Genomic DNA, 27,982 nt, shown 5'->3' with positions numbered 1-27,982 from the left:
TTTTCAAGTCAATGACTTCCCAAAGCGCTTTACAATGTGCTCCACATTTCCCAATAGCGGCCTTGCAGCCATGTAAGGCGCTAACCTGCTTATTGATAACAACGGTCATAATTCCGGCACGAAAAAACGGCAGAGAAATTCTTGGGAAGATCGCGGAGGCAAGGAAAACACGTGTGTTGAAGCCAACGATTCGACGAAAGATAATAAACAAAAGAATACTCCTAGCAAGAAAAGGACTTTTCTGCCAAAATGGATTAAATTATATTCCTGGTGACGCTATGAGGAGGATGATAATGGATTGGACCTTGAGAAGGCATCCCAACTGTGGCGTGACAGCAAACCACGAAGAATATATGAACTGAAAAATCTGAAGTGATAACTGCTTTGTATTACCAATTAACTGTGATGATTGAAACTGAATGAATATATAGATTTATAAGATATATTTGTCGCCGATTTACAATTTCAACCTGGATAAGACTAAATTTTGGGGACCTCTGTTGGGACCCATAGATTTTGGAGCATGCGATTCCCCGGGACCCATCACTTTTCACAGCTAAAAGGAAAACTGAAAAGGAAAAAAAAAGTGGTACACCTGAGAGGAAAGACTTAAATATCCATTCCAATTCGAGACGTGGGGCCTTAGGTGTCACATCAAAGCGTCAAGGAACTCAAGGTGGGCTGTTTTCATCCTCGGAGACGGACTGAATCATTTGAGGGTGCGACATAGAGGAACAGTGATCTTTTCTGAAGGCTTGTCAAAAAGCGGAACGGATAATAAGTGCCGCATGCCCCGTTTTGCTCTGACCAATGTTCCCTGTCATTTTCCTTACGGGTGTGAGCGTTCACACAAAGTCGGTGAGCAACGCTTGAAACAACAGTGAGCAACGGCAATCCCAAGTGTGGCAACTAAGTCATTAGCAAACATGTCCAAAATTTGACATCAACTTACATTTTGCTGAGTTTCAATTCTTTCACAAGATTTCCATTTCTTTTTTTTTCCTGGTATCTTTTGTCGCATAATACTAACATTTTGGGGGCTTATTTAGTCGGTTGCACGATACAAAACTGTATTTAATTACATTTTTTAGTGGAAGTTCGAGCGCTTTACAATGTGCTCCACATTTCCCCATAGCGGCCTTGTATTGCAGCCAACCTCCTTATTTCGGGTATTAGGGGTTCAGTGTCTTACCCATGGACACTTCGACATGCAACACAGACAAGCCGGGATTCGAACTGGGATCCCTTGATCCCAAGACGAGCGCTCTACCTCCTGAGCTACTGACTTGATATAGTTGGAAATGATTTAAATGCAACACAAACTTTTTCTTCTTTTTCCCTGTTTTTTTTCTACGTTTTTAAAAATTCCTTTGTTTTTTCCTAGCTGTTACTTTTTTTCTTTTTGTACTCATCTCATCTCATTAGCCGTACCGCTTATCCTCATTAGGGTCGCGGGGGGGGCTGGAGCCCATCCCAGCCATCTTCGGGCAGTGGGCAGGGGACACCCTGAACTGGTTGCCAGCCAATCACACGGCACACGGGGACAGACAATTCATTCGCTCATTCACACCTAGGGACAGTTTGGACCGGCCAATTCACCTGAAATGCATGTTTTTGGAACGTGGGAGGAAACCGGAGTGCCCGGAGGAAACCCACGCAAGCACGGGGAGAACATACAAACTCCGCACAGAAAGTCTGGAGCTGGATTTGAACCCACGACAGGTTCCCATGACATGAACTGTGCCGCACAAGCGCTAACCACTGCGCCGCCGTGCTGCCCCCTTTTTGTACTCTATATACTTTATTTCCTTTGTTTCTATTCTTTTTTTCTAGCTTTTTTTCTGAAATGTTCCTTCTTTTTTTCTCTTCTTTTTGTTTCTTTTTTTCTCAGCTTTTCATTACTTTTTCCCTTTTGGTATTTTTTTGGTTCTATTCCCCCCCTTCCTTTTGTGTCATTTTGTGCACAATTCTGCATAATATTTGGTCATGTAGGGATGAAGGAAGCAAAAACAACCTGAAGAGCCGTTTGGGACCCGAAAGAGCCGGTTCTTTTTAGTGAGCCGAGCCGAAGAAGCCGGTTCTCGAAAAACTCTACTGACTTGACTCTACTTCCTTCTACTTCGACCTTGACTTCCAAATACCGCATTTAGAACACAGCATCAGGGGAACCCGTGTTGTAGTTGGCTGCGGCAGGAAATCTTTCCCACGCTGATTCAGCGCGACTCCAGAGGACATCTTACATCATACCCTTGCTGGGGAGGACTACAGAGAACTAAACGCCCGCCGAGGAGAACTTTTATGCATTATGTCATACATCGCCTTAGAACACTCATAATTGACGTGTAGGTGTCAAAGTCATTTGAACTCGGGGGCCACACGATAGAACAAACAGTCTCTCAGGGGCCAGACTACAGGGAGTGCAGAATTATTAGGCAAATGAGTATTTTGACCACATCATCCTCTTTATGCATGTTGTCTTACTCCAAGCTGTATAGGCTCGAAAGCCTACTACCAATTAAGCATATCAGGTGATGTGCATCTCTGTAATGAGAAGGGGTGTGGTCTAATGACATCAACACCCTATATCAGGTGTGCATAATTATTAGGCAACTTCCTTTCCTTTGGCAAAATGGGTCAGAAGAGGGACTTGACAGGCTCTGAAAAGTCAAAAATAGTGAGATATCTTGCAGAGGGATGCAGCACTCTTAAAATTGCCAAGCTTCTGAAGCGTGATCATCGAACAATCAAGCGTTACATTCAAAATAGTCAACAGGGTCGCAAGAAGCGTGTAGAAAAACCAAGGCGCAAAATAACTGCCCGTGAACTGAGAAAAGTCAAGCGTACAGCTGCCAAGATGCCACTTGCCACCAGTTTTGCCATATTTCAGAGCTGCAACATCACTGGAGTGCCCAAAAGCACAAGGTGTGCAATACTCAGAGACATGGCCAAGGTAAGAAAGGCTGAAAAACGGCCACCACTGAACAAGACACACAAGCTGAAACGTCAAGACTGGGCCAAGAAAAATCTCAAGACGGATTTTTCTAAGGTTTTATGGACTGATGAAATGAGAGTGAGTCTTGATGGGCCAGATGGATGGGCCCGTGGCTGGATCGGTAAAGGGCAGAGAGCTCCAGTCTGCCTCAGACGCCAGCAAGGTGGAGGTGGGGTACTGGTATGGGCTGGTATCATCAAAGATGAGCTTGTGGGGCCTTTTCGGGTTGAGGATGGACTCAAGCTCAACTCCCAGTCCTACTGCCAGTTTCTGGAAGACACCTTCTTCAAGCAGTGGTACAGGAAGAAGTCCGCATCCTTCAAGAAAAACATGATTTTCATGCAGGACAACGCTCCATCACACGCATCCAAGTACTCCACAGCGTGGCTGGCAAGAAAAGGTCTAAAAGAAGAAAAACTAATGACATGGCCTCCTTGTTCACCTGATCTGAACCCCATAGAGAACCTGTGGTCCCTCATCAAATGTGAGATTTACAAGGAGGGAAAACAGTACACCTCTCTGAACAGTGTCTGGGAGGCTGTGGTTGCTGCTGCACGCAATGTTGATCGTGAACAGATCAAAGCACTGACAGAATCCATGGATGGCAGGCTTTTGAGTGTCCTTGCAAAGAAAGGTGGCTATATTGGTCACTGATTTGTTTTTGTTTTGTTTTTGAATGTCAGAAATGTATATTTGTGAATGTTGAGCTGTTATATTGGTTTCCCTGATGAAAACAAATAATTGAAATGGGTATACATTTGTTTTTTGTTAAGTTGCCTAATAATTATGCACAGTAATAGTCACCTGCACACACAGATATCCTCCTAAAATACCTAAAACTAAAAAAGCCCCACTCCAACTTCCAAAATATTCAGCTTTGATATTAACGAGACTTTTGGGTTCATTAAGAACATGGTTGTTGTTCAATAATAAAATTAATCCTCAAAAATACAACTTGCCTAATAATTCTGCACTCCCTGTAGAAGGTGAAAGAGAAAGAAAAAGAGAGAGAAAGAAATAAGAAAAAGAGGGAGGGAAAAGGAGAGAGGGCGGGACAAAGAAAGAGAGAGATGGAGAGAGCGTGAGCAACAAAAGAGATAAAAAGAAGTCGTGAGAGAGGGGGAAAAGAAAAGGAGAGGAAGAAAGAAATCCAAAGAGAAATAGAAAGACAGAAGGAGAGAAAAGAGAAAAGAAAACGCGAAGGGTAGGAAGAGAGAGAGAGAAAACGAAAAAAGGAAGTTAGAGCAAAAGAAGTTCAAAAGACACAAAGAGAGAGAAAGAGACAAAGAGCAACAAAGGAAGAGAAAAATAGACAGAGTGAAAGAGACAGAGTGGGAGAAAAGGGGTGGAAAAGAAAGAGAGAGAGAGAGAGAAAGAGAAAGAGAGAGAGAGGGGACAAAAGATAAAAAGTCGTGAGAGAGGGGGGAAAAGAAGGGGAGAGGAAGAAAGAAATCCAAAGAGAAATAGAAAGACAGAAGGAGAGAAAAGAAGAGAAAAGCAAACGCGAAGGGTAGGAAGAGAGAAAGAGAAAAGAGAGAAAAGGAAAAAAGAAATTGGAAAATTGGCTTTAAATACTTGAAAATTTGGCCATTAAAATGTCTACTAACCTTGTGAAAAAAAGCTTGAGAACATGCTAACAAGCTGCTCTCATAAAATAATATTTACAGCTGTATTTTGCAGCTGTTTGAAAGGTTTGGGGGCTTCGTGACACATCGGTCTGACGTAAGAAGGACAGAAATAGAAAGACAGGGAGCAGAGACGAAAAGATGGGAGGCTCGACACGACTAATTAGACTAATGCGACAATAATTCGGCAAAATTTGATGGAATTCACTTAATAAATAGTTTAAGAAAAAAAAATCTTCCCCGTGTGAAAATGCCTGTCTCTTATCAATATGTTTCCCTAAATTAAAAAAAAGAGCATGCATTGTTAGGAGAATAAAGTTAGTGTTTGGTCAATGGAGTCCGATAACTCATTCGAACAATTTGGTAAACGCTACATTTATAATGTCGGTTTTTTCCCTAACACTAGACACATTAATCTATTTTCTTCACACTTTACAAGTTAACATAATTGAGTGAACTTGAATTTCTTGTCTAAAAGGCAGATTCTTCCGGTAGCATTTTCAAAATCAAAGTAGACCGTGTCCACAGGTTGGGTAGGGTTACTTTAACTTGATTACTTTCAATGACTTTTGGATTACTCCCATACCAAATATGCTAATAAAAGACAAAAGAAACTAAATATGAATAAAATGATGACCAGGGTTGGGTAGGGTTACTTTTACTGGATTACTTTCAATTACTTCTGGATTACTCCAATAGCAAATATGCTAATAAAAGACAAAAGTAACTAAATATGAATAAAATGATGACCAGGGTTGGGTAGGGTTACTTTAACTGGATTACTTTCAATTACTTCTGGATTACTTTAATACCAAATATGCTAATAAAAGACAAAAGAAACTAAATATGAATCAAATGATGACCTGGGTTCGGTAGGGTTATTTTTACTGGATTACTTTCAATTAATTTTAGATTACTCCAATAGCATATATGCTCATAAAAGACAAAAGGAACTAAAACACTCAAATTTTTGCAGGCTTAGGGAGTAACGGAATACATGGAAGGGCAAAAATGATGATTGGATTGATTTTCATTTTGTTTCTGTGGCATTTGATGTTCATTTTGCCGGAGATCAAAGAGATCAAAGCCAGGAGAGAAAGCTTACCACGTGTTGTGAGTCATCATTTTATTCATATTTAGTTTCTTTTGTCTTTTATTAGCATATTTGGTATTGAAGTAATCCAAAAGTCATTGAAAGTAATCCAGTTCAAGTAACCCTACCCAACCCTGCGTGTCCATTTATATTTTCATTGTGTACGGAAAACAGACTCCAGTTATGGGGGTGAGAATTTGGACTGTATTTAGTTGACATGAGTTTGAGGGTTATCTTATCTCCTGCTCAAGAGGGGGGGAGGGAGAGTTTAGACATTTGGCTCCCACCAGAGTTAGCCTGCATTCGATCAGCACTGGCACCCCGGGGCCCCTTCACATCTTATGGATTTATTTTTGTCTCGGGTGCGAAAAGATAAACCATCAAGCGTTGGCAAGGAAATAATAGGAGGAGGTAGAGAGGGGGGGGGTTCCCAACTCACAAGCTGTTGCCTGGTGGAATTTGTTTTGTTTTATGTGAGGAATCGAAAAGTCGTTTTCAAGTGAGCATCACACAATCATTTTGGTCTCCATGCATGATGGTAAGAAGAATCATCATTACTGTAGGACAGGGGTCGGGAACCTTGTGGACCCAAAGAGCCATAAAAGCAAAAATTGAGAGAGTCACGTCCTATATTTTCAGACAAAATTGAAAAAACTGCCAAACACGCTCTCTAGATAAAAACTAATTCTTCAGCACATTTTATTTAACCGTGTGTCATTTGATGATTTCATCAAATGTATGAAATGATAATCGTGCCAAATCCGGTGTCCCAAATCAATGTCAATATGCCATTGACAATTTGTCTTCCACCTTCACTTAAGAGTCCATTTTTTTCCATGAAATTTGTCCTTAATAACCGTTTCAAAACAAGGTGCATGCAAAGTTCTTATGTAAAAATGTCACAAACTTCTGCAAACAATAAGCATATGGTCTTATTCACTGCACTAAGCGAGAGAGAAGGAAGAAGGGATCCGCCCACCTGTACTGCTCACCCAATCGTTTGCCAGCGTTTAAATCAGGGGTGTCAAACTCATTTGAACTCGGGGGCCACACGATGGAACAAATATTATGTCAGGGGGGCGGACTAGTAGATTAAAGAGAAAGAAAAAGAGAGATAAAGAAATAAGAGCAAGAGGGAGGAAAAAGAATAGAGAGGGCGGGGCAAAGAAAGAGAGAGGGAGAGAGCATGAGAAACAAAGGAGATAAAAAGAGGAGTCGTGAGAGAGGGGGAAAGAAAGGGAGAGGAAGAAAAGGAGAAAAAAGAGAAAAGAAAGCGCAAAGGGTAGGAGGAGAGGAAGAGAAATGGAAAAAAAGGAAGTTAGAGCAAAAGAGGTTAAAAGACACAGAGAGAGAAAGAAACAAAGAGCAACAAGAGAAAAAGAGACAAAGAGTGAAAGAGACAAAGACAGAGTGGGGGAAGAGAGAGAGAGAGAAAAAAAATACAAGTACAGCGTCTTTGTTGGAGGCACCTGGCTTTGGCAACATCAAGTTGCCATATTTCAACCTGCAGTTTGTTTTTCTCTTGCGCTTCTCTGAGTGCTGTCTCGCAGGCCGGATTCAATCCCTTAGCGGGCCTGATTTGGCCCGCGGGCCGCCTGTTTGGCACCTGTGGTTGAAATGGTTTCTTATTTTTTTTTCCTGATATCTTTTGTCGCATAATATTAACATTTTTGGGGGGCTCATTGAGTCGGTTGCACGATACACAGCTGTATTTAATTACATTTCATTCACTGTGAATGTGTGAAACTGGAGTGTCATGCCCAGTTTTGTTGTCATAATATATTAACCCATTTTGTAACAATGACAATAAAGGTAGATTCTATTCTATTCTATTTTTGAGTGGAAGTACAATGTTGGCAACAAGATTGACTTGATATCATTGGAAATTATTTGAAACCAACACAAACATTATTTTATTTTTACCCGTTTTTTTTCTCCTTTTTTAAAAATTCCTTTTTAAAAAAAATCTCATTGTTTTTATTTTTTCCTAACTGTTACTTTTTTACCTTTTTTTTCCTTTATTTGTTTCTTTTTTTCTGGCTTTTTTCTGCTCTTTTTTTTTCTCTCCTTTAGCTTCTTCTCAGCTTTTCACTACTTTTTCATTTTTAGTTTTATTTTATTTTTTGTTCTATTCCCCCCCCCCCTTCCTTTAAGTCATGTTGTGCATCATTTAACATCATATTTGGTCATGTTGGGATCAGAGGAGCAAAAACAACCTGAAGAGCCGTTTGGGACCCGAAAGAGCCGGTTCTTTTTTAGTGAGTCGAGCCGAAAAAGCCGGGTCTTGAAAAACTCTACTGACTTGACTCGACTTTGTTCTACTTCGACTCGACTTCAAAATACCGCATTTAGAACACAGTGTCAGGGGAACCCGTGTATTTTTTACCTTCATAAACTGTAACTTTGACTTGAGTCGCTTCTTAATTAGTCATTTTGAGCCCTGATTTTTGTGCGCCGGCTAGATTTTCTTGTGTGCTGAGAATGTGCGAGCAGTGCTGGCTTTTTTCTGAATTTTTCTTTCTTTTTTCTCTTCCTTTTGTTTCTTTTTTTCTCAGCTTTTCACTACTTTTTCATTTTTTATTTCATTTTTTTGTTCTATTTCCCCAACCCCTTCCTTTAGGTCATTTTGTGCACAATTCTACATAATATTTGGTCGTGTAGGGATGAAAAAGCAAAAACAACCTGCAGAGCCGTGTGGGACCCAAAAGAGCCGGTTCTTTTTAGTGAGTCGAGCCGAAGAAGCCGGTTCTCGAAAAACTCTACTGACTTGACTCGACTTAGTTCTACTTCGACCTTGACTTCAAAATTCCGCATTTAGAACACAGCGTCAGGGGAACCCGTGTATTTTTCCCTTCATGCACTGTAACTTTGACGTAATTGGCTTCTTAATTGGCAATTTGGAGCCCTGATTTTTGTGAGCTGGCTAGATTTTCTTGTGCACGGAAAAGCTTAGAGGGAACATTGCTCCCGAGCCATAGGTTTCCTACCCCTGCTGTAGGAGTACACGGAAACAAAGAGAGGCAAAATGAAATCATAAACAACAACTCACACCTACGAGCTCACGTGCGGTCGAACCGGAACACCTCACTCAGACACATCCGACACACATGAATTCAAATACTTGTCGTAATTATACTTAACGTAATGAGATTTTGTAACTCATGTTTTTTTTCAATAGAGTTATGTTGTTCTTCTTCATAGAGCACAGGTGTCAAACGGGAGGCCAGTGGGCCAGATCAGGCCCGCTAAGGGATGGAATCCGGCCCGCCAGACAACACTCAGAGAAGCGCAAGAGAAAAACAAGCTGCAGGTTGAAATAGGTCCACTTGATGTTGCCAAAGCCGGGTTCCTCGAACAAAGACACTGTACTTGCCTATTTTTTAACTCTCTCTCTCTCTCACAACTTCTCTTTTGTCTCTCTCTCTCTCTTTCTCTCTCTCTCTATATATACATCTTTCTCTCTCTATATATATATCTATACATCTTTCTCTCTCTCTATATATATATATATATATCTATACATCTTTCTCTCTCTCTCTATATATATATATATATATCTATACATCTCTCTCTCTCTCTATATATATATATATATCTATACATCTCTCTCTCTCTCTCTCTCTCTCTCTCTCTGTCTGTCTCTCTCTCTATGTCTCTCTCTCTCTCTCTCTTCCACCCATTTTCTCCCACTCTGTCTCTTTCACTCTGTGTCTCTCTTTTTCTCTTCCTTTGTTTCTTTCTCTCTCTGTCTTTTAACCTCTTTTGCTCTAACTTCCTTATTTCATTTTCTCTCTTTCTCTCTTGCTACCCTTTGCGCTTTCTTTTCTCTTTTCTCTCCTTCTGTCTTTCTATTTCTCTTTGGATTTCTTTCTTCCTCTCTCTTTCTTTTCCCCTCACCTCACGACTTCTCTTTTTATCTCTTTTGTTTCTCACACTCTCAGTCTCTTCCACTCTGTGTCTCTATTTTTCTCTTCCTTTGTTGCTCTTTCTCTCTCTGTGTCTTTTTAACTTCTTTTGCTCTAACTTCCTTTTTTCCTTTTCTCTTTCTCTCTTCCTACCCTTTGCGCTTTCTTTTCTCTTTTCTCTCCTTGTCTTTCTATTTCTCTTTGGATATCTTTCTTCCTCTCTTTTTCTTTTCCCCCTCTCTCACAACTTTTTATCTTTTGTTTCTCACGCTCTCTCCCTCTCTCTCTTTTTCTTTCTTTGTCCCACCCTCTCTCCTTTTCCCTCCCTCTTTCTCTTATTTCTCTCTCTCTCTTTTTCTTTCTCTTTAATCTACTAGTCCGGCCCCCGACTTTAATAGGAGAACTTTTAAAATGGTGATGTGGTTTCAATTGGGCCACATGTCTTAGGTTTACCCACAATACACACAGCAACTTCGGACCAAGACCTTTACTTTGGATAATGGAAAAGTGTCAATTAAGTGGTTTTCTGACTAACGTGTTTTTTTTTTTTTTCCATGGTTAAAATCTGTTTCAGGTCATGTGTACAAGGTATTTTTGTCAACTTGGTCCTGAATTTAAAGTCTTAAGTCTTGAATTGAACTTCCCTTTAACTGTAGGAGCCCTCCTTGGAAGATGGCGGCGCGCATGGACGCAGCAGCTCACAGCTCTTCAGCTAATTTTCTATTATTTGTTATTGCAACCTCCATTTTGGCCTGGTCATCCTGGAAGGGGGATGACCTCATGTGCGGTCCCTTCTTAAGGTTTCTTCATCTTATTTATGTTGAGGTTTTTGAGTTTTTCCTTGCCCTCATGTTGGTTCCAGATCAGGGGATGGTGTAGCATATCAAGGTTTTAGCATGTCTTAGAAGACAACCTTGAGTTTTATCAGTACTTGCTGGTGTGAAGTAGTTTTGCACTACTCTTTGAGTTTTGTTTTTGTCATAGACCGCCCTCCTAGTATAAAAGTAATTGTCAGCTAGTTTTGATGAATACAATAAGTAAAAGAAAAGTAATTCCTCTTCAAACGTTAGCAAATTAGCATGACACAATGGAATGTTTTTGTCTCGGTCGGCACGTCTTCATAAGAATCCAAATTGACTCTGAATCAGCGGGAAAAAAAGACAACGTGAGGCGAGAGAGAGACAAAGTGAGGCGAGAGAGAGAGAGAGAGAGAGAGAGAGAGAGAGGGAAAGAAAGAGGGTGAGAAAGAAAGAATTAAACTGTAATTTAGAGAGAGAAAATAGAAAGAGAGAAAGACAGAGAAAAAGAGATAGAGTGAGAGAGAAATAGAGAAAAGAGAAAAAGAGAGAGTAAGAGAGGGAGGGAAAGAGAGCGCGATAAACAGATATGGAGAACAAGGGAGACAGAGTAACAGTGAGAAGAAAAAAAGAGAGCAGAATAGAGATATGAATGGAGAAGGGGGGAAACGAATAGAGAGAGAAAAAGAAAGTGAAAAAAGAGAAAGATAAAAAGAATAAGAGAAGTGAAACGACAGAAAGAAATAGAATCAGCGGGAGAAAAAGACAAAGTAAGGCGAGAGAGAGAGGGGGGGGAAGAAAGAGCAATAAACAGATAGGGAGAACAAGGGAGTAACAGTGAGAGAAAGAGAGAGTAGAATAGAGATATGTATGGAGAAGAAGGGGGGAAACAAATAGAGAGAGAAAAAGAAAGTGAAAAAAGAGAAATAAAAAGAAGTGAAATGACGGAAAGAACAAGAGTCAGCAGGAGAAAAAGAGACAAAGTCAGGTGAGAGAGAGAGGTGGAAAAATTGGAAAAAAAGAGGGTGAGAAAGAAAGACAAAAATAGAAAGAAAGAGAATTAAAGTGTAAATTAAATTGAAAAAGAGAATGCTAAAAACAAAAAGAGAAGTGAAACAACAGAAAAAGAGTCAGCAGGAAAAAAGACAAATTGAGGTGAGAGAGAGAGAGAGAGAGAGAGGGGTCAAAAAAGGGAAAGAAAGAGGGTGAGAAAGAAAGAGAATTAAAGTGTAAATCAAAGTGAAAAAGAGAATGCTAAAAACAAGAAAAGAAGTGAAACGACAGAAAAAGAGTCAGCAGGAGAAAAAGAGAAAGTAAGGTGAGAGAGACACAGAGAGAGAGGTGGAAAAAGGGATAGAAAGAGGGTGAGAAAGAAAGACAAAAATAGAAAGAGAATTAAAGTGTAAATTTAAGTGAAAAAGAGAATGCTAAAAACAAAAAGAGAAGTGAAACGACAGAAAAAGAGTCAGCAGGAGAAAAAGACAGACAGACAGACAGAGGTCAAAAAAGGGAAAGAAAGAGGGTGAGAAAGAAAGAGAAAAATAGACAGAAAGAGAATTAAAGTGTAAATTAGAGAGAGAAAATAGAAAGAAAGCAAGACAGAGAAAAAGTTAAAGAGTGAGAGAGAAATAGAGAAAAGAGAAAAAGAGAGAAAGAGAGAGTAAACAGGAGAAAGAAAAAGAGGGAGGAATAAACAAAAAAGAAGTGAGTCGGAGAGAAATGGAGAAATACTACCACCATTGTTCACTAACTTTGGTGACATCCGGTGGAAATATTTCAAACGACAGCTCATTTTCCTCTTGCGCTTCTCTCACTGTTGTCTTGCAGGCCGGATTCAATCCCTTAGTGGGCCTGATCTGGCCCGCGGGCCGCCTGTGGTTTAGCAGGTGCAACAAAAAATATGTCAACATGCACTTGACACGCTTCTTTGAATGCAACCGTAATGAGGCGATTTAGATGTCAGCCGGATAAAGATTTGTCACATAAACAATAACCTTCCATGTGTCCGATCTATAAACACATCAAGGTCGTTTGGGACGCGCGTCCTATCGACCGCTTCTGTCAGTCTCGCTCAATCATTTGACCTTTTTGTCTAGCGGACCACATCGTTGAAAATCTCAAGTTTTTATTCTTGATATTTTATATCAGGGGTCAATGTTCCCTCTAAGCTGTGCACAAGAAAATCTAGCCAACTCACAAAAATCAGGGCTCGAAATTGCTAATTCAAAAGCCAATGAAATCAAAGTGACAGTGCATGAAGGAAAAAATACACGGGTTCCCCTGACGCTGTGTTCTAAATGCGGTATTTTGAAGTCAAGGTCGAAGTAGAACGAAGTTGAGTAAAGTCAGTAGAATTTTTCGAGAACCGGCTTCTTCGGCTCGGCTCACTAAAATAAACCGGCTCTTTCGGGTCCCAAACGGCTCTTCAGGTTGTTTTTGCTTCTTTCATCCCAACATGACCAAATATTATGTAAAATTATGCACAACATGACTTAAAGGAAGGGGGAATAGAACAAAAAAATGAAATAAAAAATTGAAAAAGTAGTGAAAAGCTGAGAAATAAAGAAACAAAAGGAAGAGAAAAAAGGAAAAATTCTGAAAAAAACAGAAAAAAAGAAAAGAAAGAAACAAAGGAAAAAAGTAAATAGAGAACAAAAAGGAAAAAGTAGTAGTCGAAGTAGAACGAAGTTGAGTAAAGTTAGTAGAGTGTGTCGAGAACCGGCTTCTTAGGCTCGGCTCACTAAAAAGAATTGTCTCTTTCGGGTTCCAAACAACTCCTCAGGTTGTTTTTGCTTCTTTGATCCCTACACGACCAAATATTATGTAAAATTACACACAAAATGACTTAAAGAAAGGGGAGAATGGAACAAAAAAGAAAAAAATACCAAAATGAAAAAGTAGTGAAAAGCTGAGAAAAAGAAACAAATGGAAGAGAAAAAAAGAAGGAAAAATTCAGAAAAAAAGCCAGAAAAAAAGAAAAGAAAGAAACAAAGGAAAAAAAGTAAACGAAAAGAAAAGAGTAACAGCTAGGGAAAAATAAACACAATGAGATTTTTTTTAAAAGGAATTAAAAAAAAAAAAAAAACAGGGAAAAAGAAGAAAAGGAAAAAAAAATACCAAAATGAAAAAGTAGTGAAAAGTTGAGAATAAAAAGAAACAAAAGAAGAGGAAAAAAGAAAGAAAAATTCAGAAAAAAAAGCCACCAAAAAAGAAAAGAAAGAAACAAAGTAAAAAAAGGAAATAGAGAACAAAAAAACATAACAGCTAGGGAAAAAATAAAGACAATGAGATTTTTTTTTTAAGGAAAGTAATTTCATGTTAAGTTTTGTTTTCTAAGGATTTCGTTGCCTTAATGGAGAGCATCTTGATTTTCGATGGATCAAAAACACTTGTATGTCACGGTTGCCATGGCGCCCAATTGGCCTCGCCCGTGGGGTGCCAGCTGCAGCTTGTTGACGGATAGGCTTCTCCACTATTTAAACTCTGTCCTGTCAATCCCCTGTTGTCGGTCCGTCTGCGAACCTCAGTGAACACTAGGCAAGCCTTTTTCGACCCCGACTCCCACCTGTCCCATTTTTTGCTCCCGTCTGTCTCCGGCTTCGACCCGTTTTGCTCCTTAATGGAGAGCATCTTGATTTTTTGATGGATCGAAAACACTTGTATGTCACGGTTGCCATGGCGCCCAATTGGCCCGCCTGTGGGGCGCCAGCTGCAGCTTGTTGACAGATTGGCTTCCCCACTATTTAAACCCTGTCCTGTCAATCCCCTGTTGTCAGTCTGTCTGCGAATCGACCTGGACTCCAACCTGTCCTGTTTTTTGCTCTTTTCTGTCTCTGGCTTCAACCCGTTTTGATCCTGACCACGTCCGCTCTCCCGTCCGGGCTAAAAACCTCTTTTTGTCCCCGACTACGTCTACTCTCCCGTTTTGGCTTACGACTCGCTTCCGACCATGCCTTGCTCTCCCAGTCCTGGCTACCGACCCGTTTTTCCGTCCCTGACACCGCCATCGCCATGGTTCGCATGTCCACGGCATAGTTCTGAGGTCATGGGATCGAATCCAGCTACCAGCCTTTCTGTCCAGAGTTTGCATGTTCTCCCCGTGTTTGCTTGGGTTTCCGAGTACTCCGGTTTCTTCCAACATTCTAAAAACATGCATGTCAGATTTATCAGACGGTCCAAATTGTCCCTAGGTGTGAATGAGCGAGTGAGTTGTCTGTCCCTGTGTGAACTGCGGTAACTGGGATGGGCTCCAACACCCCCGTGACCCTACTGAGGATAAACGCTGCAGATAATGGAAGAATGGATAGATATTGGACGGTTCAAATTGTCCCTAGGTGTGAACGAGCGAGTGCGTTGTCCGTCCCTGTGTGCCCTGCGATTGGCTGGCAACCAGTTTAGGGTGTCCCCTGCCCACTGCCCCAAGATAGCTGGGGTGGGCTCCAGCACCCCCGTGACCCTACTGAGGATAAACGGTGTGGATAATGGCTGGATGGATGGGTGGATATATATGGTTCGCACGGCTGCAGCATAGTTCTGAGGTCATGGGATCGAATCCAGCTACCAGCCTTTCTGTCCAGAGTTTGCATGTTCTCCCTGTGTTTGCTCGGGTTTCCGGGTACTTCGGTTTCTTCCCACATTCTAATAACATGCATGTCAGGTTAATTTGCCGGTCCAAATTGTCCCTAGGTGTGAATGAGCGAGCGAGTTGTCTGTCCCTGTGTGCCCTGCGATTGGCTGGCAACCAGTTCAGGGTGTCCCCTGCCCTCTGCCCGAAGACGGCTGGGAGGAGCTCCAGCACCCTTGTGACTCTACTGAGGAGAAGCGGTGCAGATAATGGATGGATGGATGGGTGGATATATATGGTTCGCACTTCCGTGGCATAGTTCTGAGGTCATGGGATCAAATCCAGCTACCAGCCTTTCTGTCCAGAGTTTGCATGTTCTACCCGTGTTTGCTTGGTTTTCCGAGTACTCCAGTTTCTTCCCACATTTTAAAAACATGCATGTCAGGTGAATTGGCCGGTCCGAACTGTCCCTAGGTGTGAATGAGCGAGCGAGTTGTCTGTCTCTGTGTGCCCTGCAATTGGCTGGCAACCAGTTCAGGATGTCCCCTGCCCACTGGCCGAAGACAGCTGAGATGGGCTCCACCACCCCCGCGACCCTACTGAGGATAAGCGGTGCAGATAATGGATGGATGGATGGGTTATAGGGGCAGCACGGCGGCGCAGTGGTTAGCACGTGTGCGGCACAGTTCAGAGGTCATAAGATGGAACCGCCTGTGTGGAGTTTGCATGTTCTCCTTGTGCTTGCATGGGTTTCCTCCCGGCCCTCCAGTTCCCTCCCACATCCCAAAAACATGCATGTTAGGTTAATTGGTTGATTCAAATCTGTCCCTTGCCCACTGCCTGAAGATAGCTGGGATGGGCTCCAGCACCCCCGCGACCCTACTGAGGATAAGCGGTGCAGATAATGGATGGATGGTTGTTGTGATCTTAGGCAGATACTAACTGTGAAGCTGGTAACAAAATCTGAATTCCTCTGGTCTATGTTTAGGTTGTTATTTTTTTTTATTCCACGTTTAGTGATTATCGTCAAAAGTGACTTTCAGTGCCTTTCCTCTGACATTTTGCTGGGCTTTTTGCTGAATAATGCATGATTCTTAATGACAAAAATCAGCCGTGGGTGGTGTCGCGGTTGCTGCTGATTCAAATTAGGATTAGGGCTTTGGTAGAGGTCGACGCTCTGCTCTTTTCATTAAAGGAGGAGTTTAGAGTGAGTGACAGCTCCTGGATATCCACTGGCTATGATCAGGGTTACTTTAACTGGATTACTTTCATTTACTTTTGGATTACTCCAATAGCGAACATGCTAATAAAAGACAAAAGAAACTAAATAGGAATGAAATGACTCCATTTTGTGCAGGCTTGGGGAGTAACGGAATACATGGAATGAAAGAAAAAGAGAGGGAGAGAGTGTGAGAAACAAAAGAGATAAACAAGAGAAGTCATGAGAGAGGGGGAAAGAAAGGGAGAGGAAGAAAGAAATCTAAAGAGAAATAGAAAGACAAAAGGAGAGAAAAGAGAAAAGAAAGTGTGAAGGGTAGGAAGAGAGAAAGAGAAAAGGAAAAAACGAAGACACAGAGAGAGAAAGAGACAAAGAGCAACAAAGGAAGAGAAAAAGAGAGTGAAAGAGACAGAGTGGGAGAGAGAGAGAGGGAGAAACAAAAGATAAAAAGTCGTTAGAGAGGGGGAAAAGAAAGGGAAAGGAAGAAAGAAATCCTAAGACAAATAGAAAGACGGAAGGAGAGAAAAGAAAGTGAAAAGGGTAGGAAGAGAGAAAGAGAAAAGGAAAAAAGGAAGTTAGAGCAAAATAAGTTAAAAAGACAGAGAGAGAAAGAGAAAAAGAGCAACAAAGGAAGAGAAAAAGAGAGACACAGAGAGTGAAAGAGACAGAGACAGACTGGGAGAAAAGGGGTGAAAGAGAGAGAAAAAGAGAGAGAGAGAGAGAGAAATAAATACAAGTACAGTGTCTTTGTTCGAGGCACCTGTCTTTGGCAACATCAAGTTGCCACATTTCAACCCGCAGCTTGTTTTTCTCTTGCGCTTCTCTGAGTGTTGTCTCGCGGGCCGGATTCAATCCCTTAGCGGGCCTGATCTGGCCCGCGGGCCGCCCGTTTGACACCCGTGTCGTAAGGGAATCTAATTGTAACTGTTCTCACATTCTAATATCTTTGGCAAAGAACGACAAATATCAGTGGCGTACTGATAAACAAGACGAGTTGTCTTTCTGTTGTTTACTCTGGAAAGCTTGGCCAAAATCCCCCCGAATGTCTCGTCACTTTGTCAAAAATGAGTGGTGCATGTTTGGCGTACGTGCCAGCAGAGGAGGAGGTAACGGTTCGATGCCGACGTGTCCTACTTTTTCACGGCCGGCTGTCAATAGAGCCTCGCTCGATGAGGCTTAGCCATGGCTGGATGCACTCCCGCTATTGACTTTTTGCAGGATGTTTCGCATTTTAGTTGTTGTTGAAAAAAAAGGGGGTTGAAATAACGCAACCCACCCCCAAATCCAGCTACCGGAGTTTGTATGTTCTCCCCGTGCTTGCGTGGGTTTCCTCCAGGCACTCCGGTTTCCTCCCACATTCCAAAGACATGCATGTAAGGTCAATTGGCCGGTCCAAATTGTCCCTAGGTGTGAATGAGCGAGAGAGTTGTCTGTCCCTGTGTGCCCTGCGATTGGCTGGCAACCAGTTCAGGGTGTCCCCTGCCCACTGCCCGATGATAGCTGGGATGGGCTCTAGCACCCCCGCAACCCTACTGAGGATAAGCGGTGCAGATAATGGATAGATGGATGGATGTATTTGATTGTAAAAAATCCCTTATAGTCAATTAAATAAAATGTAAAAATCCTTCCTTTCTTTTTTTCTGGCTTTTTTTCTAAATGTTTCCTTCTTTTTTTCTCTTTCTTTTTGTTTCTTTTTTTCTCAGCGTTTCACTACTTTTTCATTTTGGTATTTTTTTTCTTTTTTGTTCTATTCCCCCTTCCTTTAAGTCATTTTGTGCATAATTTTACATCATATTTGGTCATGTTGGGATGAAAGAAGCAAAAACAACCCGAAGAGCCGTTTAAGACCCGAAAGAGCCGGTTCCTTTTAGTGAGCCGAGCCGAAGAAGCCGGTTCTCGACAAACTCTACTAACTTTACTCAACTTCGTTCTACTTCGACTCCACTTCAAAATAATGCATTTAGGACACAAGGTCAAGGGAACCCATGTATTTTTACCTTCATGCACTGTAACTTTGACTTAAGTCGCTCCTTAATTAGTAATTTGGAGCCCTCATTTTTGTGCGCTGGCTAAATTTTCTCATTATGTTTATTTTTTCCTAGCAGTTCCTTTGTTTTTGTTTGTTTGTTTTTTTCCTTTGTTTCTTTCTTTTCTTTTTTTATGGCTTTTTTCTAAATTTTCCTTCTTTTTTTCTCTTTCTTTTTGTTTCTTTTTTTCTCAGCGTTTCACTACTTTTTCATTTTGGTATTTTTTTCTTTTTTGTTCTATTCCCCCCTTCCTTTAATTCATTATGTTCATAATTTTACTTAATATTTGGTCATGTTGGGATGAAAGAAGCAAAAACAACCCGAAAGAGCCGGTTCCTTTTCGTGAGCCGAGCCGAAGGAGCCGGTTCTCGACAAACTCTACTAACTTTACTCAACATCGTTCTAATTCGACTCGACTTTAAAATAACGCATTTAGGACACAACGTCAGGGGAACCCGTGTATTTTGACCTTCATGCACTGTCACTTTGACTTAAGTCGCTTCTTAATGAGCAATTTCGAGCCCTGATTTTTGTGCGCTGGCTAGATTTTCAATTACGCACGCGCACAGTTTAGAGGGAACACCGTTTGTAACCGAATATATGGATATCAGGAGTGCAAATTGAAGCTCCGCACCGCTCTCCTCCAAGTCGCCGTCGGGGTTATCGACCGTTTCTAACGATTCGGCTTCAGTTTCGCCGTTTCTCGTCCTCTGTGACTATGCCAGGTTCACATAACACACCGACGTCGGTCTTGGCGCGGGTTAAAGAAAATAAAACCGGGAAAGGCGAGCAGGAGATCTATCGGCAAGGTCACGGGAGAAGCGGAGATGGAGCTGGAAGAGGGGGTGCCGCTCCAGGAAATGGATCTGGAGTGGAAAAATACAAGAGTGGGGGGAGGAGAAGATAGTATTGCCCGGAGACCCGTGTTTCATCCGTAAAGCTTCATGCGTGATTGTCGGTGAATAGATACTTTTGCTACCACATTTGCTCCAATGCTTTCAATTTTTGGTGTGGAGTTTGCATGTTCTCCCCGTGCTTGTGTGGGTTTTCCCCAGGTCTCCTCCCACATTCCAAAAACATGCATGTCGGGTTGATTGGCTTAACCGAAATCTCCCTAGGTGTGAATGAGCGAGCGAGTCGTCTGTCCCTGTGTGCCCCGCGATTGGCTGGCAACCGGTTCAGGGTGTCCCCTGCCCACTGCCTGATGATTGCTGGGACGGGCTCCAGCACCCCCGCGACCCTACTGAGGAGAAGCGGTGCAGATAATGAGAGATGAGATATTATAGCAGTCCCAACTGGCCATAAGGAATTTCAGGAGTGCCCTGATTGGCTGGTTTATTCATAACCTGGTTCTCCAAGTATCTGTTGATTACAACAGTGTTCTGGTTTGCCCTGCGTCCTAGACGCATGATTTTTGCTGGGGACGCATAGTGTTGAATCAACGTGCGTCCGGGACGCAACTTTTTTGACACCAAATTGTCATTTTTACCCGATTACTTTTTTTTAACAAAGATTTATCGCACTCCAAACTTTTCGTCAGGCAGATCCGCCATTGTTGTTTTGGTCTCGCGCCGACCTCGGCAAACGAAATCTCGTTGCTTGAAGATGACATCATTGTTTTGGCGGTTGTCGAGTGAAAGAGAAGCATGCCTCCGAAAAAACAGTTGGTACTAGGTGCAAATCAACAAAAAATTGGTCATTTCTTCAGTGTCGGTAATAAGTCGAAACATAATACAGAAAGTGGTAAAAACGGCAATCATTCCGGCACGAAAAAAACGGCGGAGAAATTCTTCGGAAGACCGCGAAGGCAAGGAAAACACGTGTGCTGAAGCGAACGATTCGACGAAAGAAAATCAACAAAAGAATACTCCTAGCAAGAAAAGGACTTTTCTCCCCAAATGGACTCAATTATATTCCTGGTGACGCTATGAGGAGGATGATAATGGAGGCTACATGTTCTGTGATGCGTGCACCCAGCGTGACAAAAAAACTGGATTGCATAAATCGCAATACGAACCTTCAGAAAAGCACATTGGATCGGCACAACGACAACGAAAACCACAAATTAGCTATGGAAATTCCGTTGCTGCAGTTGACCTTGAGAAGGCATTCCAACTGTGGCGGGACAGCAAAACACGAAGAATATATGAACTGAAAAATTGGAAGTGATAACTACTTTGTATTACCAATTAAGTGTGATGATTAAAACTGAATGAATATATAGATTTATATGATATATTTGTCGCTGATTTACAATTTCAACCTGGATAAGACTAAATTTTGGGACCCATAGATTTTTCAGCATGCCAGTCCCCGGGACCCATCACTTTTCACAGCTCAAATGAACACAGCTCTCCCAAGACACACCACAGGAAATAGTGCCCTTACCACCCTAGTGGTTAAGGGATCCAACCAACCATAACAAGGGTTGCATATTTATGAAAATCCAACCATTTGTGTTTCCTGTCCTCTCTGCTTAAATGTAAAACAAGAAAATTGGTAAAAAATATGAGTAGGAAATTAGATTGACTAAAGAAGGAAACTGTCGATTCAAAAAGCCAAGGAATACATCATCAATGTCAACGGCGGCAGTAGCTCAGGAGGTAGAGCGATCGTTTTAGGATCAAGGGATCCCAGTTCGAATCCCGGCTCCTCCGTGTTACATGTGGAAGTGTCCTTGGGTAGGACACTGAACACCTAATACCCCCAATAAGCAGGACGCTATTGGGAAATGTGAAGCACACTGTAAAGCGCTATATAAATGCATATCATTTCATTTGGCGGAATTTGAGCACTGAAATCAGGGTGTATATGCGTGTCAGTGAATTTCCTCTGTCAGGCGTCCACACAGGGATGCTGAGTAGAGGAGTCACAGCATCAGCACATCCTTAACCCACTGCCCTTATTTTCCTCGTCTCCAACGGCGACCGTTTCCCCCCCCCCCCCCCCCCTCGCTTTTATCCATCACCCCCTTAGCTCCTTCTTTGCTGAGCTCTGGCAGCGTGTGCTATCAATTCAGGCACAGAAAATTACATGTTCTTACAGTGCTTGTTTAACCAGCGTACCAGCGATTGACAATGACTATGTAAGGCACAGGTGTCAAAGAGGCGGCCCGCGGGCCAGATCAGGCCCGCTAAGGGATTGAATCCGGCCCGCAAGACAACACTCAGAGAAGCGCAAGAGGAAAACAAGCTGCAGGTTGAAATATGACAACTTGATCTTGCCAAAGCCAGGTGCCTCAAACAAAGACATTGTACATGGATTTATTTATATCTCTCTCTTTCTTTTCCACTCCTTTTCTCCCACTCTGTCTCTTTCACTCTCTGTTTTTCTCTTTCTTTGTTGCTCTTTGTCTCTTTCTCCCTCTGTGTCTTTTTAACTCCTTTTGCTCTAACTTCCTTTTTTCCTTTTCTATCTTTTCTCTTTCTCTCTTCCTACCCTTTGCACTTTCTTTTCTCTTTTCTCTCCTTCTGTCTTTCTATTTCTCTTTGGATTTCTTTCTTCCGCTCCCTTTCTTTCCCCCTCTCTCATGACTTCTCTTTTTATCTCTTTTGTTTCTCACGCTCTCTCCCTCTCTCTCTTTTTCTTTCTTAGTCCCACCCTCTCTCCTTTTCACTCCCTCTTTCTCTCTCTTTTTCTTTCTCTTTAATCTACTAGTCCGGCCCCCGACAGAATGTTGGTTCTATCGTGTGCCCTAACCTTTTTTTCTCCTTTTCTCTCTCCATACCCTTCGCGCTTTCTTTTCTCTCCTTCTGTCTTTCTATTTCTCTTTGGATTTCTTTCTTCCTCTCTCACGACGTTTTATCTTTTCTTTCTCACGCTCTCTCCCTCTCTCTTTTTCTTTCTTTGTTCCGCCCTCTCTCCTTTTCCCTCCCTCTTTCTCTTATTTCTTGATCTCTCTTTTTCTTTCTCTTTAATCTACTAGTCCGGCCCCCGACAGAATTAAACGCGTTACAGTTTGGCGCGTTACTCTGCTACTGAAAAGGGGCAAATGGTTTGCATTTATTTAGCGCTTTTCAAGTCAATGATGACCTCCCAAAGCGCTTTACAGTGTGCTTCACATTTCGACATGTAACACAGAGGAGCCAGGAATCGAACCTGGATCTTCCGGAGCGGTAGATCGTAGCGTAGTTAGACAGAAAAACAGGTCGTTAGCCAGGACGGGAGATCAAAACGTAGTCGGGGACAAAAAACGGGTCGTTAGCCGGGACGGGAGATCAAAACCTGGTCAGGGTTAAAAAACGGGTGGTACCAGGAGACAATCGGGATAAATAAACACGTTTGAAAAAGAATGTGGAAGTGGATCTTCCGGAGCGGGAGATCGTAGCGTAGTTAGACGGAAAAACAGGTCGTTAGCCGGGACACAAGATCAAGACGTAGTCTGGGTAAAAAAAAAACGGGTCGTTAGCCGGGACGGGAGATCAGAACATAGTCTGGGTCAAAAAACGAGTCGTTAGCCGGGACAGGAGATCAAGACGTAGTCGGGGTCAAAAAAACGGGTCGTTAGCCGGGACGGGATATCAGAACGTAGTCGGGGTCAAAAAACGGGTTGTTAACCAGGACAGGAGATCAAGACGTAGTCGGGGTGTCAAAAAACGGGTCGTTAGCCGGGACAGGAGATCAAGACGTAGTTGGGGTCAAAAAAACGGGTCGTTAGCCGAGACAGGAGATCAAGATGTAGTCGGGGTCAAAAAACGGGTCGTTAACTGGGACAGGAGATCAGAATGTAGTCGGGGTCACAATACGGGTGGTTAGCCGGGACAGGAGATCAGAACGTAGTCGGGGTAAAAAAACGAGTCGTTAGCCGGGACAGGAGATCAAGACGTCGTCGGGGTAAAAAAAAACGGGTCGTTAGCTGGGACGGGAGATCAAGATGTAGTCGGGGTCAAAAAACGAGTCGTTAGCCAGGACAGGAGATCAAGACATAGTCGGGGTGTCAAAAAAACGGGTCGTTAGCCGGGACAGGAGATCAAAACGTGGTCGGTACCAGGAGACAATCGAGGAAATCAGGGTAAATAAACACGTTTGAAAACAAATATGGTGTAAGATTATCAAAGATTAATTTGTCAGCCGGGACGGGAGATCAGAACGTAGTCGGGGTCAAAAAAACGGGTCGTTAGCCGGGACAGGAGATCATAACGTAGTCGGGGTCAGAAAACGAGTCATTAGCCGGGACAGGAGATCAAGACGTAGTTGGGGTGTCAAAAAAACGGGTCGTTAGCCGGGACGGGAGATCAGAACGTAGTCGGGGACAAAAAACGGGTCGTTAGCCGGGACGGGACATCAAAACGTGGTCGGTACCAGGAGACAATCGGGGAAATCCGGATAAATAAACACGTTTGAAAACAAATATGGTGTAAGATTATCAAAGATTAATTTGTCAGCCGGGACGGGAGATCAGAACGTAGTCGGGGTCAAAAAAACGGGTCGTTAGCCGGGACAGGAGATCAAGACGTAGTTTGGGTCAAAAAAACGGGTCGTTAGCCGGGACGGGAGATCAGAACGTAGTCGGGGTCAGAAAACGAGTCATTAGCCAGGACAGGAGATCAAGACGTAGTCGGGGTATCAAAAAACAGGTCGTTAGCCGGGACAGGAGATCAAGATGTAGTCGGGGTCAGAAAACGAGTCGTTAGCCGGGACAGGAGATCAAGACGTATTCGGGGTGTCAAAAAAACGGGTCGTTAGCCGGGACGGGAGATCAGAACATGGTCAGGGTCAAAAAACGGGTCGTTAGGCGGGACAGGAGATCAAGATGTAGTTGGGGTCAGAAAACGGGTCGTTAGCCGGGACAGGAGGTCAAGACGTAGTCGGGGTCAGAAAACGAGTTGTTAGCCGGGACAGGAGATCAAAACGTGGTCGGTACCAGGAGACAATCGGGGAAATCAGGATAAATAAACACGTTTGAAAACAAATATGGTGTAAGATAATTAAAGATAATTTTGTATTTTGTCAGAGAAAATACGACAGGCGTGCAAAAATTGCTTTCACAGAAAATGAATAGATTTTCTTATCGACCGGAAAATGGATTTTTGTCTCACCTCGCAGTCGTAGAGTTCGCTGAGCTGCTCGATGATCCATTCCTCGAGCACCAGCCTCTTCCTGAGCTCCTTGCGGTCGTACTTGACGGTGACTTTGCCCTGCCGTTTCTGAACCGGATCTTCGGAACCGGTACCGACGACACCTCCGAGCGGTGCCGAACCGGCGCAGCCCACGCCGGGCGCGGCCTGGAAAAAGACGCGCCCGGCGGCGGCGGAGGACATCGGCGGCGCGCTCGTCTCGGTGCTGGCGGCCGACATGGCTCTTCTTCTAGGTTCGGTTCTGTTGGACCTGAATCGGCGGTTCTCGGGGGTTTCGATCGCAGACGGTGGAGTGAAATGGACTCTCGTGGTCTTGAACAGCTTCTATTTAAAGGGCAGGCGGTCCGAGGGGGCGGGGCTTACGCTGCGAGGAATAAATCATCAAAAAACAAAAAAACGGTGTCCATCTTCCGTTTTCTTTGCTCTTTATATGTTTCAAATATAAGAGTCGACATTAATAATATTTATCACAGTTTTTTTCACATTTTTTAAGAGGACAAGCAACAATATACAGCCGACGACAGTACTGTATTTTGACTTGTAGTGTGTCAGTGTCGCCATCTTTTGGCCAATTACAAGAACACAACAATTAGAGCAGGGGCGTAGCAGAGTAACGCACCATACTGTAACGCGTTACAGCATGTGTTACCAAGAAAAGTAATTCCATTCTTTTGTAAAGCCTTAGTCCAGGGGTGTCAAACTCATTTGAACTCGGGGGGGGGCACACGATAGAATAAACATTCTGTCGGGGGCCGGACTAATAGATTCAAGAGAAAGAAAAAGAGACAAAAAAAATAAGAGAAAGAGGGAGGGAAAAGGAGAGAGGGCGGGACAAAGAAAGAAAAAGAAGGGAGGGAGAGAGCGTGAGAAACAAAAGATAAAAAGTCGTGAGAGAGGGGCAAAAGAAAGGGTGAGGAGTAAAGAAATCCAAGGAGAAATAGAAAGACAGAAGGAGAGAAAAGATAAAAGAAAGCGCAAAGGGTAGGAAGAGAGAAAGAGAAAAGAGAGAAAAGAGAAAAGAAAGCGCAAAGGGTATGAAGAGAGAAAGAGAAAAGAGAGAAAAGAGAAAAGAAAGCGCAAAGGGTATGAAGAGAGAAAGAGAAAAGAGAGAAAAGAGAAAAGAAAGTGCAAAGGGTATGAAGAGAAAAAGAGAAGAGAGAGAAAAGAGAAAAGAAAGCGCAAGGGGTATGAAGAGAGAAAGAGAAAAGAGAGAAAAGAGAAAAGAAAGCGCAAGGGATATGAAGAGAGAAAGAGAAAAGAGAGAAAAGAGAAAAGAAAGCGCAAAGGGTATGAAGAGAGAAAGAGAAAAGAGAGAAAAGAGAAAAGAAAGCGCAAGGGATATGAAGAGAGAAAGAGAAAAGAGAGAAAAGCAAAAAAGTAAGTTAGAGCAAAAGAGGTTAAAAGACACACAGAGAGAAAGAGCAACAAAAGAAGAGAAAAAGGGAGACACAGAGAGTGAAAGAAAAGGGGTGGAAAAGAGAAAGAAAGAAAGAAAGAACGAAAGAAAGAAAGAAAGAGAGAGAGAGAAAGATATCCAAGTACAGTGTCATTGTTGGAGGCACCTGGCTTTGGCAACATCAAGTTGACATATTTCAACCTGCAGCTTGTTTTTCTCTTGCGCTTCTCTGAGTGTTGTCTCGCGGGCCGGATTCAGTCCCTTAGCGGGCCTAATCTGGCCCGCGGGCCGCCTGTGAATTAGAGAGAAAGAAACAGACTGATATAAATGTAAATGGTCTGTATTTATTTGTACAGCGCTCTTCGAGTCACCGACGACCTCCCAAAGCGCTTTACAATGTGCTTCACACTTGCCATTTCACACACACACTCACACGCCGATAGCGGCGACAGCCGTGCAAGGCAACTAGAAGGCCCGCTAAGGGATGGAATCCGGCCCTCGAGACAACACTCAGAGAAGCACAAGAGAAAAACGAGCTGCAGGCGCCTCTCACAGTGACACTGTACTGTATTTCTTTCTTTCTTTCTTTCTCTCTCTTCCACTCGCTCTGTCTCTCTTTTTCTTTCTTTGTTCCTTTTTGTCTCGTTCTCTATCTGTGTCTTTTTACCTTCTTTTGCTCTCCCTTCCATTTTTCCTTTTCTTTGTATTTTCTCTCTCTCTCTTGTGTCCCCTTCCTCTTTCTCCCCTTCTCTCTTCCATTCCTTTCCTCTTTCTCTCTCTCTATTTCCGTTTGGATTTCTTTTTCTCTCTCTTTCTTTCCCCCCTCTCTCACTATTTGTCTTTTTATCTCTTTTGTTTCTCACATTCTCTCTCTCTTACTCTGTTTTATCTCTCTTTCTTTCTCTCTTGCTTTGTCCCACCCTGTCTCTTTTTCTCTCCCTCTTTCTCTCTTTTTCTTTCTCCTCAATCTACTAGTCTTTCTTTCTTTGTTTCTTTCTTTCTCTCCATTGTTCCTTTTCATGCCTTTTTTCTTTCTTTCTTTCTTTCTCTCCATCTTTCCTTTTCATTCTTCCTTTTTTCTTTCTTTTGTTATTTCATTCTTTCTTTCCCCTATTTTTCCTTTTCATTCTTCTTTTATTCTTTTTTACTTTCTTTCCGTCCTTATCTCCATTTCATTCTTCCATCCTCATTGTCATACAGGGTACCAACGTAATCCTCAGACGAAGAAGTCTGGGAACAGCGTGCTTAAGAAGGGAAAATTAGCCAATCAGAGGGCGTCCACGTGATTGCTCCGGGTGACTCGAGTTAGCGATCACGACATAACTTGATTTAATTGGAAATTCAGCTCCAGACTTCCTGTGCGGAGTTTGTATGTTCTCCCCGTGCTTGCGTGGGTTTCCTCCGGGCACTCCGGTTTCCTCCCACATTCCAAAAACATGCATGTCAGGTTGATTGGCTTAACCGAAATCTCCCTAGGTGTGAATGAGCGAGTGAGCTTTCTGTCCCTGTGTGCCCTGTGACTAGCTGGCGACCAGTTCAGGGTGTCCCCTGCCCACTGCCCGTTGATTGCTGGGATGGGCTCCAGCACCCCCGCGACCCTACTGAGGATAAGCGGTGTAGCTAATGAGATGAGATGAGACAAACTTTTTCTTCTTTTTCCCTCTTTTTTCTATTTTTTTAAATTCCTTTAAAACACTCATTGTGTTTATTTTTTCCTAGCTGTTCCTTTTTTTCTTTTTGTTCTCTATTTACTTTTTTTTGTTTGTTTGTTTCTTTTCTTTTTTTCTGGTTTTTTTCCTTCTTTTTTTCTCTTCCTTTTGTTTCTTTTTTCTCAGCTTTTCTAGACTTTTTCATTTTGGTATTTTTTTCTTTTTTGTTCAATTCCCCCTTCCTTTAAGTCATTTTGTGCACAATTTTACATAATATTTGGTCTGTTTCTTCTCTTTCCCTGTTTTTTGCTCCTTTTTTAAAATTTCCTTTAAAAAAATCTCGTTGTGTTTATTTTTCCTAGCTGTTACTTTTCTCTTCTTTTTCTCTATTGACTTTTTCCCTTTGTTTCTTTCTTTTCTTTTTTTTCTGGCTTTTTTCGGAATTTTTCCTTCTTTTTTTCTCTTCCTTTTGTTTCTTTTTTCTCAGCTTTTCTAGACTTTTTCATTTTAGTATTTTTTTCTTTTTTATCCTATTTCCCCTTCCTTTAAGTCATCTTGTGCACAATTTTACATAATATTTGGTCGTGTAGGGATGAAAGAAGCAAAAACAACCTGAAGAGCCATTTAGGACCCGAAAG

The 27,982-nt window shown here is 42.4% G+C and overlaps 1 protein-coding gene across 1 annotated transcript in view; it reads right to left on the bottom strand.

Annotated features, from left to right (window-relative positions):
• ppp1r14c (protein phosphatase 1, regulatory (inhibitor) subunit 14C) overlaps positions 1-24,601 on the bottom strand; it is a 44,232-nt gene extending 19,631 nt beyond the window's left edge. The window contains exon 1 of the mRNA XM_088324955.1: positions 24,261-24,601. Coding sequence (XP_088181081.1) covers positions 24,261-24,518 — 258 coding nt within the window. The 5' untranslated portion in view covers positions 24,519-24,601. The remainder of the gene's footprint in view (positions 1-24,260) is intronic.
• Between the last annotated feature and the right edge of the window lie 3,381 nt (positions 24,602-27,982).

Source organism: Urocampus carinirostris, chromosome 20 (genome assembly GCF_059441175.1).
Source record: "Urocampus carinirostris isolate Australia breed hairy pipefish chromosome 20, RoL_Ucar_1.0, whole genome shotgun sequence".
In the NCBI taxonomy this organism is placed as follows: Eukaryota; Metazoa; Chordata; class Actinopteri; order Syngnathiformes; family Syngnathidae; genus Urocampus; species Urocampus carinirostris.
The sequence above is the reverse complement of the archived record's forward strand: the minus strand, read 5'-3'. Positions and strand labels throughout refer to the sequence as shown.